This window comes from Amblyomma maculatum, chromosome 1, assembly GCF_055883805.1.
Source record: "Amblyomma maculatum isolate TAMU_Amacu chromosome 1, ASM5588380v1, whole genome shotgun sequence".
NCBI lineage: Eukaryota > Metazoa > Arthropoda > Arachnida > Ixodida > Ixodidae > Amblyomma > Amblyomma maculatum.
The window spans coordinates 150280257-150298948 of record NC_139344.1 but is presented as its reverse complement, the minus strand read 5'-3'; the positions used below and the strand labels follow the sequence as shown (position 1 = coordinate 150298948).

General features: G+C 43.7%; 1 protein-coding gene across 10 annotated transcripts in view; it reads left to right on the top strand.

The window, feature by feature from the left end:
* Positions 1-18692, top strand: part of AP-1gamma (adaptor protein complex 1, gamma subunit) — a 136862-nt gene that overhangs the window by 46887 nt on the left and 71283 nt on the right. For all 10 annotated transcript variants that reach the window (XM_084589267.1, XM_084589269.1, XM_084589266.1 and 7 more), the window contains 5 exons: positions 6482-6651; positions 7657-7797; positions 8614-8668; positions 8740-8958; positions 14116-14243. In XM_084589267.1, coding sequence (XP_084445393.1) covers positions 6482-6651; positions 7657-7797; positions 8614-8668; positions 8740-8958; positions 14116-14243 — 713 coding nt within the window. The remainder of the gene's footprint in view (positions 1-6481; positions 6652-7656; positions 7798-8613; positions 8669-8739; positions 8959-14115; positions 14244-18692) is intronic.

The window sequence follows — 18692 nt, the reverse complement described above, 5'->3', positions numbered from 1 at the left end:
CAGAGCAGGGGCTCACGCCATGACGATGACATGCCAGCCAAATGCCTGTCAGCTGTTGCATGGCCAGACTCGAGCAGCGGCGGCGGTGACAGTGGCGATGCTCGACCCCAGCCTTGGCCGTTCATGACCTCCGAGATCACACCTCTTTATCTCGGAGGCCATAAGCCATTGGCAGTAGTTTTTTTTGCCGCCACTAAATGACGCGACACACGAACATGCAGGCGATTTATAACATTTCTGCGGCGGGCGATTTGATTGATTGAAAAATTGCATTTCTTGGTGTTTTTTCCGCCTTTTTTAAGCATTTTTTGCTGTTTTAATGCAAAAAAACTGCTTCAATATAACCAATCTAGCATCAAATTTTGGAATCTTTTTTTTTGTTATACAGAAAGAATTCCCATAGAAATAAACCATAGACCAAGCAAACTTAGATTTTAGGTTTTATCCAATAATTCGCTATATCCATGTTCATTATAGCGAGGTTCGACTGTACGATGGAATGAGAGGCATGTGGACATGGAGCCGTGAAGCTTGTAGCATAGTGCGTTTGTGTCCTAAGTGCACTTCTTGGCTCTACCCGCGACACGCCTGTGGGCCCTGACCTTCCACATACGTGCAGCGTTGCAAGCATGTAGCTTCCTCTTGGCTGCATCCTCCATGTTGCTTTGTGCAATGTTGTCGCTTGTGAATTTAGCATCTTGGCAACGGTTACTGTGGATGTGCTTTTGCATGGGGCTGCTAGTCATGCAGGGTGCTACTTTTGGGGTTTCACGGTGTCTGTGGAGCAGGCCGTGCTGTCCCCTACGACACACCGGAACCGTTGTCTGCTACGTTCGGCGCAGGCAATCTGTGAATCTTTTCTAGTTCTTAATATGGCATTGTCCTCATCCTCATTCAGTTTGAATTGAAGGTCCCTTTCTTGACGGCCTCTTGAATGGTAGCATTGTTTTTCAAGGTTAGTGACAGTGTTGACTTTGGGACGTTGAGCCTCATCGCAAATTTTGTTTTAGCCAGACTGCCTCACGCGAACTCCTGCAGCACTTTTCACTTTTTTTCAAGCGAGGGTGCATTGTGCAGCCAATTCTAGACACTCACCATCACACCGAAGCACTAATCGGACGTAGGCTTAGAAAACAGTGATAAAAGTGATCAGGAGGCCATGATTTCTGGACTGGCTTATTTCAACTGCATTGTTGGTTACGTAAAATTTATTCATGGTTTTGAGACTACCTTTAGCATGTTCAAGCACAAATATGCTTGGGAGGATTCTAAATATTAAGCTTTTGTGCTGTTTAACTAAGGGCAATAAATAAGCTTATACTTGCTGATCTACAGCCTAGCCCAGTTATAACGAAGTCGGCGGGATTTGGAAATCGCTTTGCTATATCCGCATTTCGTTGTATCTGGACTATGAAAAAAAAGAGCCAAATTTGAGTAAATTGTTTTATCATCTCTGGTCGAAGGGGTTCAGCGTTCCCTGAACACATTTTGCAAATGCGGTGTTCAAGATCGCGGCCTCCATACCGTCCAACTGCAAACTGAAGTTCTGCTCTGAACTCCCGAAGTAGATTCGTAGTGTGTGAACAGCTGCGATGGCTGCTGCAGAGGTCACCGGCGGGGCACAACCAGCATCATCGCAGTCACTCTCAGAGGGGCTATCTGTCCCTTCCATGACGACTTCGTCAATTGTGAAGTCCTCTCTGGCAACAAGTTCGGCAGCAGCGGAAATGAAGTCCATATGGGACAGACTTGGAGGCTTAAGGTCCAACTCATTAGTGGAATCCCATAGCTGCTCCAAGCAGGCTGTCGTGGCGGCACCATCAGCTGTTGCAGCGATGTCAACCACGGCAGCTTCGTCCTCGGTAGGCGCTGTTTCTGTGCTGCTGCTTCGGGAAAAGCCAGCTTTCTTAAAGCAGTGAGTGATAGTCAGGTGCTTCACGTCCCTCCAGGCTCCACTTGCAAAATAAATGGCCTTCCCCAAAGGGACCTTCATCTCGGTCACGTCGGCAGAGTGCGCATTAATCAGAAGGCGCCCGATCACTCGGCGCCGGTAGTGGACCTTGAAGCTAGCAATAACTCCCTGGTCCATAGGTTGCAGCTTGGCAACTTGGCGAAGCCAAGTCCTTAGCCTTCACTAGCATGATGAGTCCACTGAGTGGGATCTTCTTTGATCGAGCATCCAAGAACCGCCTGTAAAGTGCGGCTTCTATGTCGGCGTATGCCATCGCACTGGATCCTCTTTCGGTCCCCGCTGCTAACATCGTCGTCGAGAACGGCGTCGATCTTGCTGCCGTTTTTGATTATCGTTCAGAGTGTGGACTGTGCGATTTCATACTTCCGTGCGATATCACCCTTCCTGTTTCGGCGCACTTCGTCCAGTTTGGTGTGCTTCTTCAATGATAACACTTTTCGCTTGCCCGTTGAGATGCTGGGGCTCGCAAGACTCGACATTGCTGAGAAATCGAAAGGTCGGGTCTGAGAAGGGGTAATTGAGTAGGTCCGTAGTTCACGATATATCAAAGGTAAGAAGCGGAACAAGGCCGGAAGGCGTAATGGTGTCGGCGAGAGAAGCGCATTCAAAGGTCCATGAAAGCGGAGGAAAAGCTCTCGCTTCTCTCGCCTTCTCTCACCCCCGCGACGATTTCTCCCTGACTTTCTCTCTCTCGGGCACAGAGCCGAGTGGAGAGAAATTCAAGAACTGCGATTCGACAAGTCGACCGCTGCTCCGTGACGTCATCGAAAATTGCCTTTTATTTTCTTACTTTTTTTTTTTTTTACCTCCCGCACAACCGGCTCGACGGGACTCCGTATCACGAAGACGACAAGCCAAGCGATGCAGTGAAGCAACCTTTCGCTTCGCGGGAGTACAGACGACACTGCACATGCGGCCGTCAGGCAAATTTTGTCCTTATTTTCGCACAAAAATTTGCCTCAAGGCATAAAAGTCTCCTGATTGATACATTAATTTTCATTTGGTACAAAATCACTTCTCTATATCCGCTGACGTGTGCTTATTTACTTCGTTAAAACTGGATCCAAATTGTATTGATAATGCAAAAATGTGAGTGGGAAATTGAACTTCCTTCGTTATAACCGCTATTTCGCTATAAGTTGCTTCGCTATAACCAGGCTAGACTGTATAAGCCAAATGGAGACCTGGTAGCTGGCATGTCACCTTTGAGCGCCATGGCGATGCAGCCAACAAGGCGTAGATGTGGACGCATGTGGCTTCTTGAATGCACCAGCAGAGAAGGTGGGCAGGTGCAAATGCTTCTATGAGATTCAAGTATTTTTCTTGGTTGCAACCTTGGGGCTGGGACGAATTTTTCTTCATCCATGAACCTCATTTGAAAGCCGTGCTTGACTAATGAGCACTGAGTTTCTTGATATAAATTTATTCTATCTAGGGCATTACCCTAAACATTGGGCTATAGTTTGCTACGTAGTTTGTTACTCTATAATTACTGCATAATTCACTCTTCCCTCTATATAAAATGAATAATAAGCCTTATGCATGCAAAAAGCGTGCTGATGATGAAATAAACTTGTAACATGTTTTTCTTTTCGTAACTGTTTTCTGGAGGAGCATTTGCTGTTAATTTAAACTATGTGTATTCATATTCGAATTTTTTTAAAACCTTCAGTGATTATTTGGGTTCTTCACAACTAAAAATTAGATATTTACACGTGCTTGCTGCTAAGACTAAATGCCCAATCCACCCAAGTGTTGTTGGTATAGACCTTTCGTGTCCCTCCGATCAGCCGTTTTTTCTTGGACTGTGGGGAAAGCGAAGGGAATCTTGGTCCACAACTCTTTTCTGTTCGATAAGCATTCCTGTGATCAGTATAGCAGCCCCCCATGACCACTTCATGAAGAGGTCTTATACTGTGAAGCCGAAATGGATGCCAGAAGTGCTGCAGAGATACCTTTTGAGAGCAGTATTTTGTATGCTCCTAGGTTATTGTGTTATTGTGGCACTTATGACATGGTGAAGCCAATCTGCAAAGATTAAGCCCTCTGTTGCTCATTGAGAATTTAGTAGCTGGGCAGCATTTCACAGCCTGCACTTTTTAAACGTGAGAAGTCTGGGAGCAAAGACACAGCTGATGTTGTGGACAAATTTAGTGCTTGTCACTTAATTGATGACCTGTTGATCCTTTTCCAGTGTCATGCCTGTGTCACAGGTGCACAGTTACTGCTTTTTGTTTGGTTATTTGGCCACTTAGTTGCATTTGGTCAGCAGTGTGTTGGGCTGTGTGCCCCTGGTTGCATCCTTCAGCAAGGAGATGTCCAGGCATACTGGCCGGGCTTGCAAAACGTGTTAAATAGATGATATTTCTTCGTGACAGCATTTAGTAAACTCTTGCCATGTAATTAAAATCAGATTGTCGCAGCACTTTTTTAACTGAGTAGTAGTACAGTACAACTCCTTTATAGTGAAGTCACTGGGACGAGCAAAAATGTTTACTATATCAGGGTGTTCCTATATCAGTTGTTGGTGATGATGTGGTCCTGAAGATGTTGTCTGGTAGTTATATCAGCACTTACTGAGCACGTCTTGTTGCTTAATGAAAAAAAGTCTGAAGTATCTTCCATCTCTTTGTTGTCATCTCTTCGTGCAATTTTTTATTTTTTTTTTTTTTCAGTTATAAAATTTTTTTACATCTTGTGGAAGTACTTCTTAAGCATGAGGACTATGTGGCTATGAATACAATCAAGTTTGGTTTCATGTGAAAACCAAAGCCTTGCATGAACACTGTGTCACCTTTTGCTATTCTGTCTTTTAAAAGGCAATAAATGATAAATGTGCGTGCCAGTCAAGTGTTGCAAGACCGCACACGCCGCACCTCCACTTTTTGCCTCCGCTGCCTCATGCTTCGTGCTGCGCAGTGCTGGGAATGTTTGCACGCTTCTTCCCTTTCCCTATTTCTTGCTGCACTTTTACTCTCCTTTACTTTCTGAACAGACTGCACCACCTCCTTTGCATGTTTGTAGACAGCTTTACTTTTTTTTCCTACATGCTGCGTGCTTTCCCTCACGGCTCAGATTCCTCCGTAAAGTAGGCTTCTCCTGAATGCTGCTAAGCCTAGTGGTAAAGCCACTTAAAAGAACTGTTATTTTTCTCTTTTCAAATACAAAAATCATCAAATTATCAAAATTATCAGTTTGATTTTATATTTTTGTACCACTCCCCTCAATAATGCCCTGAGGGCTATGAGGATGTTGGAAATAAAAAAGAAATCTTTGCCTCTCGATTTTAGGTAGTGCGTGTGCGGCGATGCCGTATCGTAGGAGTCATCGCGGCGGCCAGGCGCACTTTACTATAGCCGATTTTTACCAAAAATGTCTTTACTTTAAAGGGGAAAAGGTACAGTTGTCTATGGAAGATGAACTGGGACTTCAGTTTCACTTTACTATATCAGAGTTTACTATAGCGGGGTTCTACTGTATATGTAAAAGTGCAGAAGTACTGTATTTCTGTACAGTAAGTCTGCTTCTTTGCATGGTTTTGTTTTGCAAAATAGTCTCATTTTGTAATCTAAGCTAGTGTACTTTTGTTTCAAAACATTCTTTATATTTGTTCCCAATTCTTTTTATTTTTTTGCATGATAACCAAAAATATTATACTTGCACACCTCTTGCACACATTGTACTCCTTGAGCTTTTGCTGCTGTGTTCATTTTCAAACAAAATTTTGTTTCAAGCAAGAATGTTACACATGGCATATTTTAATGCTTTTTTTTTTTTCAAAACAGCATTGGCTTTATGAAGTCTACATTTTACCTCTGCCAGAATGTCGCAGACTTCTCTCTCTGCAGTACTTATTTTGATGCTACCTTTTTATTTCTTTACTGATTAGCATTCAGATTATTTGGAAGGCAGTTTTTAGAGAAGTTAGGTGGCTTAGTATCACTTTTTTCGCTTGCAGTGACATACCATCACATGTGGTGGAAACTTCTTGTGCATCATTTTTAGGCACATCAAAGGGGTATTTGCAAATCCACTTGTTACTTCTTTGGCTAACTATTTGGTTATGGTTGAGTTTTTGTTTTAAGGTTTCCAAGCTCCTTAAGACTTCTCTTCTTCATATAAAAACTCTTGTTCCAAAATTGCTTGTGCATTGCAAGCTCAACTATGTATTTCTTCACAGGCTTTTCTGAGTTGTCGTTCTACTGAACCTGCCTATTGAACAAAATTACCTGTCCTGACAGTGTTCCTTTTAGTCGTGGCTACAGCTATTTAGAAGCTGGGGGCTGTTTCCTGATTTTCATAATAAGTAGTAGGGTAAGAGTGTGAGCTAGTTGGTGGACCATTATGTATGTATAAAGATTTCTATGTTACTTTTCCTACTGAGGGCTGCAGCACATGCAAGGGTAGTGCATTCGTATATGTTGCCTTTATTGGTGTGTATGTGTCTCTTGCTGTGCATTAGTGTACTTTGTGGTGTGCATTGGGTAAATTGCTGTTTTTACTTGACAGGTTTTGGGGGTAAACATTCTGGGCAGGTTTCTCCTCAACACGGACAAGAACATTCGCTATGTGGCTCTCAACACATTGCTCCGGACAGTGCATGCTGACTACACAGCAGTTCAGAGACACCGTAATACCATCTTAGATTGCCTCAAGGATCCTGATGTTTCTATTCGCAGGTATGACATATGTATTCCAGCTGCATTGAATAATTAATTGTTTTTCTTGTACCATTTTGCACGGATTGATTGTTAGTCATCTGTCTTTTCTTTTTCTTATATAAAAGATGGAAAACATGGCAAATTTTTTTTCCTATAAGGAATGAAAGCATGTGAAACACAGGCTTTTCTGGATTTCTGTGATGAAGTCTAAAATGAACTGGAAGTTCAGGAACATACGTATAGAAGACTCCTGTTAAGATGAACTCTGTTAAGATTATTTTTTGGTTAAGGAGAACAGTGTGAGACTTTGGTTTATTTTCCAATAAACTCAAAGTAAAAATAAAAAATCTTTTTCAGGTGAATTCTTTCACGTATCCTTTAGGTACAATTAACTTTTGCAACAGCCGCGAGTTATGGCGACCACATGTATTGGCACTCGCAGGGTGTCTGCGTGACATTAAGTAGGCAAGCAAAAAGAAAATAAACAAAATATGCTTCTGCGCGAAAATGCGTACTCCCACTAGATGGCTGCTTCCATGCATGACCACAGAGAACAATGGAGAAGCTATCTCATGGGGCAAGCTTTTTTGCTGATGCTGAGAAAAAAAAATGGCACCATCTTGCTTACACTGGGCAGTGTCATTTTCAAGTAGGACAACATGAACTGGTTTCATGCTCGCAGTCTTCAGCTCGCTTCATGCATAGTGCAATAACATGTATTTTGACACACCTAGTATGCCCACGTAAAATAAATTTTAGGGATACTTAAGATGAATTTCTGATAAGACAGCTAATTTTGTGGTTTGTTCATCTCAAGGGAGTCTACTGTAGTGAATACGGTATGATTTCAAAGGAGATGGTGTTCTGTGCATGTGTATACACTGTGTAAAATGACCTCTATAAAGTAACCTTACTGCTCGTAGGCTGAACTTGGAACTTATAGCTTGTCATGGCCTTGAGGCAGATTTAAAAGTGGGAAATGCTTTCAAACACTGATTGAAGTTGTGTGCCTTTCTGATTCAGACGTGCACTGGAGCTATGCTTTGCTCTTATCAATATGCAAAACATTCGAGCCATGACGAAAGAGCTGCTGGTGTTCTTGGAGAAGGCTGACCCCGAGTTCAAAGCCCTCTGTTCTTCAAACCTTTTCATTGCTGCAGAAATGTAAGTTCAAATGCTGCTCCGCCTATCACAGTTTCATCTGCTCGCACGTCATGGTTGTTTGACTTACTCGCCACATATACTTTTCTTAGTTAAATTTAATGTTCAGCTTGACAGTGTGCAGTAGCACTACTGTTAATAACAGCTTTGGTGACTCCTAAAAAGCACTGTTTCGTGGAAGTAATGTCCGAATTGATTTAAAGCTCGAATTATCGAATGGGCCTAAAAAAAAACTGCCGAGAACCATTTTCATCACAGTAATTTTATCTGATGAGCACCTGCACGGTGGTTGTCTGCATTTGAAATTTTGAGATCGAACAAGTGGGAACGTTCTTTTCTCTTTTTTTCACTAGTGCCAGATTATCCGGCAAACAATGCTTTGAATGTGGTTGTGTTAACAACAAAAAAAAAGAAAGTACTGCTGTTAATGACTGGTACAGCTGCTATATGAGCTTTTGTCTATCCTATTGTGCAACTTCGAAAATATTACTGTGCTTGGACTTCACCCTTTTACTGCATTCATTCTGTGCACTATTGTGACGTGGTTACAAAAATGGATGTACTTTATGGGTAAGCATGTGCTGTCTCACTATACTAGCAACATATGCCAACAAACTCGAGCACATTGCTGGCAGAAATATGCGTGCTTTTCTAGTTAATAGCTTGCTTGTGGGCCTCAGCGTATTGCTCTACTGTTTATATGCTGCTTACTACAGAAATAGCTGTACTGCCCAAATTATAACCTTATTTATGGATCAGTAAAAGAATCCAAATGAACTTCGCTTGACTTTATTCCTCTTGTTTTTCTTTGCTTCCTAGGTATTCACCCTCGAAGCGATGGCACATTGACACCATGATCAAAGTTTTGACAACAGTAAGTAATTGCTTTTGCTTGGGCTCCTGTAGGCAGTTTCGCCTATATTGAGAGGTTTTGTTCTTGTGCAGGCAGGCAACTATGTACGGGACGACGTGGTAGGCAGCCTCATTCAGCTCATCTCAGAAACTAGTTCTCTTCACACATACACAGTGCAACAGCTGTGGCGGCAGGTTTCCCAAGAAGACTTCTGTGCACGACAGCCTCTTGCCCAAGTGGCTTGTTGGTGTCTTGGAGAGTTTGGGGACCTGCTCAACTCTGCAGAGGGGTCTGACGCAGACCCTGTCAATGTGAGTTTATGGGCCTACTGTTTTCTGATCGTGGTCATGTGCTTTTGGTAGCTTGAGCTGCTGAATCGTGAAGTTGACTGAGCATGTAGGTAAAGGGGCTCCCATGAAATTGCCCGCTATAAAAACTAGAACATAGGTTGAACACTTTTCGAAAAACTACAGTCAAAAGTCTACCTCCATCTTATGTAACATTAATCGGCTGAAAAACAACGCGAGTTTCGCATCAGTCTTGCGTCATTGCCACCATCAGGAATGCTGCATGGCGACATTGTGAGGACACCAAATAATTGGTTATTTTCTGGGGTTTAACGTCCCAAAGCGATTCAGGCTATGAGAGATGCCGTAGTGGAGGATTCCGGAAATTTCGACCACCTGGGGTTCTTTAACATGCACTGACATCTTACAGCACACGGGCACCTTTCTTTTCGCCTTCATCGAAAAGCGGCCGCCGAGGCCGGGATTCGATCCTGCGTCCTTGAGAACAGTAGCCGAGCGCCGTAGCTGCTGCGCCACCCCGGTGGGGTACCACATTCACCAAATAATTGGGTCAGTAAGCCATTTATAGATAAAGTGCGCAGACTTTATAGTACAGAGATGCTGGGTGACACCCTGGCTGGTAACCTGCAGTGTCCACTGTTGCTGGCTGCTTCTGGCTGGGTGTAGCATAAGCAACTCGCTGTACGGTACAGAGGATGGTGCACTTTGAGATGTGGACAGCAAGAAGCACTCGTCTTCCAACTTGACTTGGATGGCTCAGAGTAATGCTTGCACATTTCATGGCTTGCTGGCATGTAAATATATGCTGACGCAATACTTAAATGTAAACAGAAATAAATATGTCATCGGTGTGCAGAGCTGATTGAGTCTCATTTGTTGTAATGTAAGAGTGTTTTTCAGTACTTTTGTCATTCAGTGATTTTCTTTAGAGCTGGTAATTTGAGGGTGCACTAGTTTGACCTATGTTCTAGTTTTTAAAGTACTCTTGGCTGAAAGAAGTATGCAGAATATACATCATTCATTTCAAATAAAGTGTGCACATCTGATGCCTTGGCAAAATTGTGTTTTATAATTCTAACTATGCACGACTGCTTTAAATTGTTTGACTTGGTCATCTTTATGTGGCAAAGGAAAGTTTAAGCATGCAGTATTGCTTCCCATGCTTCCATTCATGTAGTTTTTGAGTTGATAAAAGCTACGCTTTTTTCACATACTGATCACTTTTTGTGTGGTGAAGCTTTTAGCAATGTAGACGGTTGTGAGGGCCTCCACTACTATACTGTGTTGCACCGTGAAGGATGGTACTGAGGCCCCTTTCATTATAGAGCTGTTCTGCTTTGACGCTGTCGACAGTATGCACGTTATGTGCACAGCTTTTAGCCCAGGGTGACCATCCAGATATTTCTGGCAAATAAAATCCATTGATTGATTGATTGAGATGTGAAAAACAGTTGCTATAAAGCTGTTCTCATCAGAAAAGGAGGCAACCATTGCACAGTGTTTCACCTAATAAATTTAAGGGTCATTGAATGGTTGGAACTTCAAGCAATTCAGATATTTTTTTCCAGACCCTTGAAGTTTGTTTAACGATACTGCAGTTTCATCATGTTTTACACATTAGACTGCGGCCTAATCTATGTTATGCCAGGATTTCCCCACTGGAGGTGTGCATGCATGCTGGTACTGTGTTTTGTTGCCATACATACACACCAAGTATTGTCTGTTGCAGGCCCTTTAACCCATTAACTGGCAAGTGCATACTTAGATGTGTGCTTCTTGCACTTGCACCCTGGGGAGTGTGTCCACAGATGGAGCTCTTTTCTTCTGCAATATTGTTGCCAGGTGGCAAGCCAGTGAAAACGGGAAAACAGAATGTGACCGATGGTGATGAGGTGACTTTTAATGAATGTTGGTGGTGCAAGAGCGCTCCTGCCTATGCCACTGCCCGCCAACTCCTTCTTTCTCATCCATGACGCTACCCAGGGCCACCGAGCGAGCATCCCGATCTTGGACAAAGCAGAATGTCGAAGTTGATGAGGTTTATGACATGATGATTGTAAATGGATGGGTGGAGACAAGAGAAGGAAGGTAGCAGAACCCCACCGCAGTGGTGCAGTGGTTAGGGTGCTCGACTCCTGTGCCCAAGGATGCGGGATCGAATCCAGGTTGTGGCAGCTCGATGAAGGCAGAAAGCCAGGCGCCCGCATGCTGTGCGATGTCGGTGCACGTTGAAGAACTCCAGGTAGTTGAAATTTCTGAAGCCCTCTACTATGGCATCTCTCAGAGCCTGAGTCGCGTTGGGACGTTAGAAACCTCATAAACCAAATCAAACCAAAGGTAGCGCCGCCGCTGTGATGACTGGATGAAGCCTGGCACAGGAAGCGTCCGGGACACAGGTCGCTAGGATCCGACAGTCGAATCCCGGGCATGCATTGCATGCAAGGGCAGGCGTGATATGGTCACGTGGCGGCGTCTCTGGTTGGTGTGTCGGGTTGATGGGATCCTCTGATCAATCTCGTTCGTGTGCTTTGTGTCCTGATGTCTGGGTAGCATCTTGGCTTGTTAGTGTCTTCTGGCCTGGTGTCTCATTCATCACGTCCTGTGGTTAGGACTGTGGACGGGATTGGGGAGAATGGTAAGGTTGGATAGACTCTGTCAGGCTGGGGAACAGCCGGGTGATGCACACCAGGAACCTACTGCCGATGATCAAGGCAGTCTCAGGGTGCCGAAGCACCAACGCTAGTGTTATGAGGGACGAACATCCCAGCAACTCCACTAAAATGTTACAGGGCTGCAAGCCAGTGAAAACAAGAAAACACAAGCCTAGCACAAGCACTTCTACCTGCACCGCTGCCCACTTTTTCTATCTCGTCCTGTAACAATATAAATGAGAACTGTTTATGAATATTTAAATAGGTGTTGGGAATTTTTAAGTGGCCAGCTTGGAAGCTCGAAAGTGGTGTGTTGCCCTTTGTGCGATTTCCTGCTTCAAAACGTATCACATTAAGAAAAAAATGATCTAAAGATTCTGGTTTTGAGGTGTCATGGCAAACAGTCATTTCTTTCAAGGAAATATGAAATGGGCTTTATTTTTTTTAGAGCATTAGCTGTACTAGTCAAGTTTCTCAGAGTCATCTGAGCCATCGTTTCAAAATGGTAACTCAGAGTGGCCAACGCATAGCAACAATGTGTATATACCACGCGACTACACCAACGACGGTCGTGTAGCAGTGGTTCTTGAGCGTGGCAATTCAGGCCTATGCTTTTGTTTCTCTGTATATAGCCTAGTCTGGGGGGCAGACATTGAGGTTGGACCCCTTTGTATCACCACTTGTATAAAATTTATGGGCCACCCATTGGGCATACTATAATGTTCGGGGTGGTGTCAAATGTGTCAAATAATTCGGCGGGTCACGGAGCACAGAATTGCTAGTTGAGTCAGAGCCTAGTCTAAGGGGGGATTCGCATCGATGACCTTTGCTTTCCCAAACCATGCCCTCTGCGTATCTTCAGACGACCATTGCAGCCGAATTGCTTGTTGCAGGATGCTCTGCTCAGTGTCAAACGATTCATCAGTTTGCACTGTACACATTGCTACCTAAATTTGGCTCGTAGCATTCATTTCAGATGTAACGAAGAAAGTATACCAGATATAGCAAAGGTGGATATAATACACCATGTAATCTGGATATAAACAAAGTTTGCATGCCAAATTAATGCAAAACTTGTTCACTAGATGGTGCCACTTATGTTCCAACAGGTGGCATTGTGTGTAGTCTACACCCACCGGGCGTATATAAACAGCTGCACTCCTCGCTATCGCTGCCACACGATGATGGAAGGGGAGCCAAGCACCACGCCGTGTGCATCATTATATCGCCACTGCCAGGCAGCTTTCATTGAGCCAGACAAACGATTGCTTCACTAGATTGCCGAGCTAGTGCTCGATAATCGGTCACTGCCTCAGTGTCGCCTGATCTTTTGTTTTGTATTAGACACCGCTGCATTCATTTGTGGCACAAAAGAAGCATGGTTTGGTAGGCAAAAAAAAAAATTCTCGCAAATGTCTATGGAGAAGTGTGACGGTACTGTACCTTTCCTTCCCATAAACCAATTTACATTTTTTACAACTCTCCAGTTAAAGGGTTATTGAGGTAGTAAGCTCCTTCTGGCATTGCTTGTTATTTGTATAATTGCTTGGGATAAGTGGTTAGCATTGCAGTAAAATCTCATTAATTGACCCCTATTAATTAAGAAGCTTGGATAATTGAACTTGGAGCTCAGATTTAGCCTACACTTTTGTAAGCCTGGTGTTGGACACTCGTTAATTCGGATGATGTGTTATCTCATGCCAGTTAATCCGGATGGGGAATCGTGTCAAGGTGCAACCCACATAGGTAGTGAAAATCCAAATAGACCTTCTGGAGCTTCATTTGCACGAAACAAGGGTGCTCGCACAGCTTGGACATGGGCATTATGGTCGTTATAGCAAGTGTGACAATGGTATAAGTCCCCCTTTGCCAAAATAGAGATTAGGCGCATAGTTTTGGTTTTGCTTCATGCCATTCTTCAGCTGTTATCGTGCACGTGCATCAGCCAGTTGTGCAATCTCGAATGTTGCTGGGAGCCTTAGTGGTATTTTTTTTTTTTTTTTTCTTTTTGTATGGCATTCAATCGAATGTTGCTGGGAGCCTCACTGGTATTTTTTTTTCTTTTTGTATGGCATCACGCCATTCTCACGCCTGCATATATTTCCCTTGCTTGCATCTACTTGCTTCTTCCGTTATTCCATATGCTGAAACTCTGTGTCCTTGTGATGAAACTTCGTCAAAACTCAAAGGGGCAATTTATGGAGAGGTACAAGTGATATTGCAGTGCACTTCAAAAAGGGTTCCAGCAGCCTTTATTATCTTGGAGCAATTCTTATTCCTGACAGTGTGTAAAGCAAGGCACTTTACCGCAAGAAATCTTCATTGCTTGGTTTTCATCTTGAATGTAGACAGGCGTTGTCTAGCTTGTAGTATTAGATTTGTGATGCAGACGTACAGATGGCTTTCGGCAGATTTTGTAAATACATTTAAAAATTCTAACTTTTTCTTGGTCATTTTAAAGTTTAAATAGTGAGATTTACTGTATTTTGCATTTTTTTTTTTTTTGCAGGTTACTGAAGATGAAATTGTAGATTTTTATGAGAAGATGCTGAGCAACAATCAAGTGCAGCTTGTGACAAAGGAATATGCAGTTACATCACTAATGAAATTAAGCGTGCGGCTGGCATCTTCTGCACCGTGAGTCTTTTCTCCTAGCTTGCTGTGAACCGCAGCATTTGCTACATTATGCATTCATTTGTGTGCGTTTATAATATTTTAAATATGTGTTCATAATGCATATGGCTCACCAAAACTTTGCTCAGAATTTTTGCTATAAGCTTTTCTGCATTCATCTCTCTTTACAGAGAGCATGTTGAAGTTGCATGTATGCCTTGTTGTTGAATAGTATGTATGCAGCCAGATTGCTAAATCTGTGTTCTGCCTTTCACCCCCTTTGCAGTGACAGGGAAGGGTGGCATGACATCTAGGTTTATGCTTTGCTTGGCTTCTTCTGGTTAAAGGTGGTCTTTACCATAAATGTGGCTTCTGAATTCTAAGGCATTCTTTCTGTGCAGTGCTTGCTGTGTCTGCATAATTTCTTCATATATGTGAGAGCTCACAGAAATTAGGAGTGCACATTTGACATTTCATTAAAATATTGGTGTTGATTTTCACAGTTGATACGTTGCCTTGAAAAAGCACATTTGCTTTGTGTGTCGCTGACATCCTTGGTGTAGGCTTTCCAGAGGCATGTCAAGTAGCCATGCTGCTATGCCATGGTTGTACCTGCAAAAAAGGTTTCTTCTGTATAAAATGTCGCTGAAGGAGAGAACTATTGAGTGGTGGCTTTGTTTCGTGTTTCAAGCAGAACACTTAGTTTTCCAATTGGCTTAATTTTTCTTTAGGTAAAGATAACTTTGGGAGGTTGGGCTGCAGTGGTGGATCAGATTTGAATTTCAAACGTTTGCACTCTGGTACCGATATATCGGAGAATTTGGGGTGCTGAACCAAAAGTTTGCTTATCCGAAGCTCAGTCGTTGTGGCAAAGTCGGGTATGTTTATAATATATTTAAGGAGCCTTTGTTTGCCCCCTGAGGAAGTGATAGAATGCATTGTCTGTCAGTGTGCACTTGAGAATATGCAACCACTACATGGCAATGCTAGAAGCACTTTGTAAGCTGTTAAGAGGCACATTTCGGACCTAATTGTGGCAGCCCTTGTAGTTTCTGTTTTATCAAGCATTGTTATTGAGAATCCGTTGCATATCTTAATCCCCCGCAGGGGGCATCTGTTAAAGCAGATGTTTGCGTGTACTGTGCGACACCACGGACCCCGAGCACCCATGCTTAGCCGTGCGTGGCATCGCCGTGTCTGGGGAAAAGGGGATCCTGGTGGTTGAGCTGATGCCGAGTGTTTGGACCTTTAAGGCCCCTCGGCGGAGGCAACACACCACTTTGGCCCACGCTTCCCACAGACGGCACCTCCGGGCTGACCTACCCGGGGGAAATCGGCAGTCGCCTTTTCCTGTCCTCCCCTCCATCTTTCACTTTCCTATCCCCTCTCTTACAACTGTCCTGTCTTCTCTTACCTTCTTCGTTTCTTCCTACTTCCAGGCGGCGAGGGTTAACCTTGTGTGGCTAACCACCCTGCGTTATGCCATATTTGGTTATAGTCGGGGTGTACGGCTGGCGTGGGCAGGACTGCTTTGCGAGTTCCTGTCCCGTCCCCTCGTTGGGCTCCATGGTGGGTGGCCGCCACCCCGGCTGAACAAAAACTTACTGTATGGCTTCTTTGCTCTCCAATGATCGTTCCCGAAAAAGGGGACGGACCGATGAAACTGCAAACTTCTTTCTAAAGAATGCAAACAGATTCCCACGCTTCCACGTGGTGCACAGTGAAGACCCTCAAAAAACAGCTAGGCAAATATCTCCTTTTGTCGTGACCAAGACATTGACTGAAGCAATAGGCCAAGGATACAATGTCAAAAAACTTCCAAATGGCGACCTTCTCTTGGAAATTATGTACCATCATCAGAATGAAAAACTCCCTACAGTAACCAGCTTTGGGGAATGCCCAGTTAATGTCACCAAACACCGCTCTCTAAACATGGTGAGGGGAGTCATTTCAAATGACGACCTAAAGTACCTAAGTGAAGAAGAACTCCTTGAAGGACTAAGAGAACAAAATGTCATCAATGTGTTCAGAATTAAAATCAGACGGGATAACAAAGAGATACCGACCAGGCACTTAGTCCTTACCTTCGAATCGAGCACACTGCCCGAGGCTGTGGAGGTAGGGTACACGAAGATAAAACTGAAACCGTACATACCTAACCCGCGCCGCTGTTTCAAATGCCAAAGGTATGGCCACGGCTCACAGACTTGCCGAGGCCAACTTACATGTGCGAAGTGTGCCTCCCACGAGCATCCCGCTGAGAACTGTGAATCCGAAACACATCTTTGCATCAACTGTGAGGGCAGCCACGCTGCTTACTCACGAACCTGTCCAACATGGAAACGAGAGAAAGATATCATCACACTAAAAGTCAAAGAAAACCTCACTTACAGGGAAGCACGTAAGAAACTCACGTCCACTCACACCCCAACTTATTCTGTTGTGACGCAAAAGGGGGCGGCGTCACAGCAGTCCTTGGAACCTGCCCAGGTGACACACGGTGCACCTAAGGCAGGGACTTCGACGTCCCCGGTGGAAGTAGCTGGGGCTGCTCCACCAACCCCAAAGCAGGCTGCGCGGGCCTCTAGGTCAGCTGGCCCCAAGGTCTCTCCAGTAACGGCGAGATCTACCACAAATGTGTCTGTGCAGTCTGCACAATCGTCCAGCACGTCTGAGGACGCAATGGACACAACAAACGACGACCGTCCGGGGCCGTCAACATCTGACAGGCGACGGAGCTCCTTGGAGCGAACTAGAAAAGAAAAGGCCCGAATCACCGGGCCAGAAAAAACTTAGTCTCTCTACCTTCCTCATATAAAATGGCGTTCTGAGTGCATTGGAACTGTAGAGGACTTTTAAGAAATTACAATGACGTAACAGACCTTTTAAATTCACTGTCCCCTGTGGTCCTATGCCTACAAGAGACCAATCTGGGACCTCAACAAAAAAAAAAAAAAAAATCTTAAAAAAGCACAAAGTGTTTCGATGTGACAGAGAGCAAGCAGGTCGCCTCTCCGGAGGCGTTGCTATTGTTGTGCAGAGCAGTATTGCAACGCGAGAAGTCCATCTCAAAACTAATTTCGAAGCTGTTGCAGTTACTGTTGTTCATTATAAAACAATCACAATATGTTCTGTCTACCTTCAACCTCATGTCATTGTTACCCTTCACGATTTAGAGGAACTTTTACAACAGTTACCTGAACCATATATTTTAGTTGGAGATTTTAATTCACACTCCTCCTTTTGGGGGAGTGAGCAAACAGACAGTAGAGGACGTATTTTAGAAGATTTTTTGCTGTGCAACAACGTCTGCCTCCTGAATACAGGTAAACAAACATATTGCTCCCCAAGCTCAGGAAAAATGAGCTGCTTAGATCTATCATTTTGTTCACCATCAATTTTCACCGATTTTAAATGGGACGTTCTCGACAACCCATATGGAAGTGATCATTTACCTGTCATAATAAGTCTAACATCCTCACCATCCATCACTCTAACCAAACCACGGCGATGGAAACTTCACTTGGCAGATTGGACACTTTTCCAGTCCAAAGCTGACCTCATAAAAGTATTTTCAGAAAATCTCAGCATAGATGAGCTGAAGGAAGAGATTACAGCTTGTATTATTGCTGCAGCACACCTAGCTATTCCACAGTCCTCGGGAACTGTACAGCAAAACCATAAAGTGTGGTATACACAAGAGTGCAAAGAGGCAAAAAGAAAACAAAATAAAGCTTGGGGAATATTCCGGAGATATCCCACACATGAGCACCTTATAACTTTTAAAAAGGCCAGGGCTAAAGCACGGTGCATTCGCCGTGAAGCTGAAAAAGCCTCATGGCAAAATTATGTGTCATCAATAAATAGCTCAACCACATCTAAAAAAATGTGGGAGCAGGTTAATAAACTAGACGGCAAATACTATCCTTTCACGATTCCACCTTTAACAACTCCTGGTACACAAACGAGTGTAGAAGAACAAGCAAACATATTGGGGGAACATTTCGCTACAATCTCTAGTTCGGCACACTATACACATTCCTTTATAAAGTATAAAACAGCAGCTGAAAAACAGACTCCCAATAGCTGGAGGCACAAATGAACCGTTTAACTGTTTAATTACACTTGAAGAAATAACTAGAGTATTAAATGCCGACAAACAAACTGCACCAGGACCAGATGAAATGCATTATGAAATGCTTGCTCATTTGACTTCATTGTCAGTAGATGCATTATTGGAATTTTTTAATAAAATATGGATATCCGGAACAATACCAGAAGCCTGGAAGACAGCCGTTATAGTACCTCTCTTAAAGCCTGGGAAGCCTCCGGACTCCCCAGGCAGTTATAGGCCAATAGCCCTGACGAGCTGCCTTGCAAAAGCTTTTGAAAGTATTGTAAATACAAGGCTCATGTTTGTTCTTGAATCCCGGAAACTTCTTGATACCCATCAGTGCGGCTACAAAAAAACAT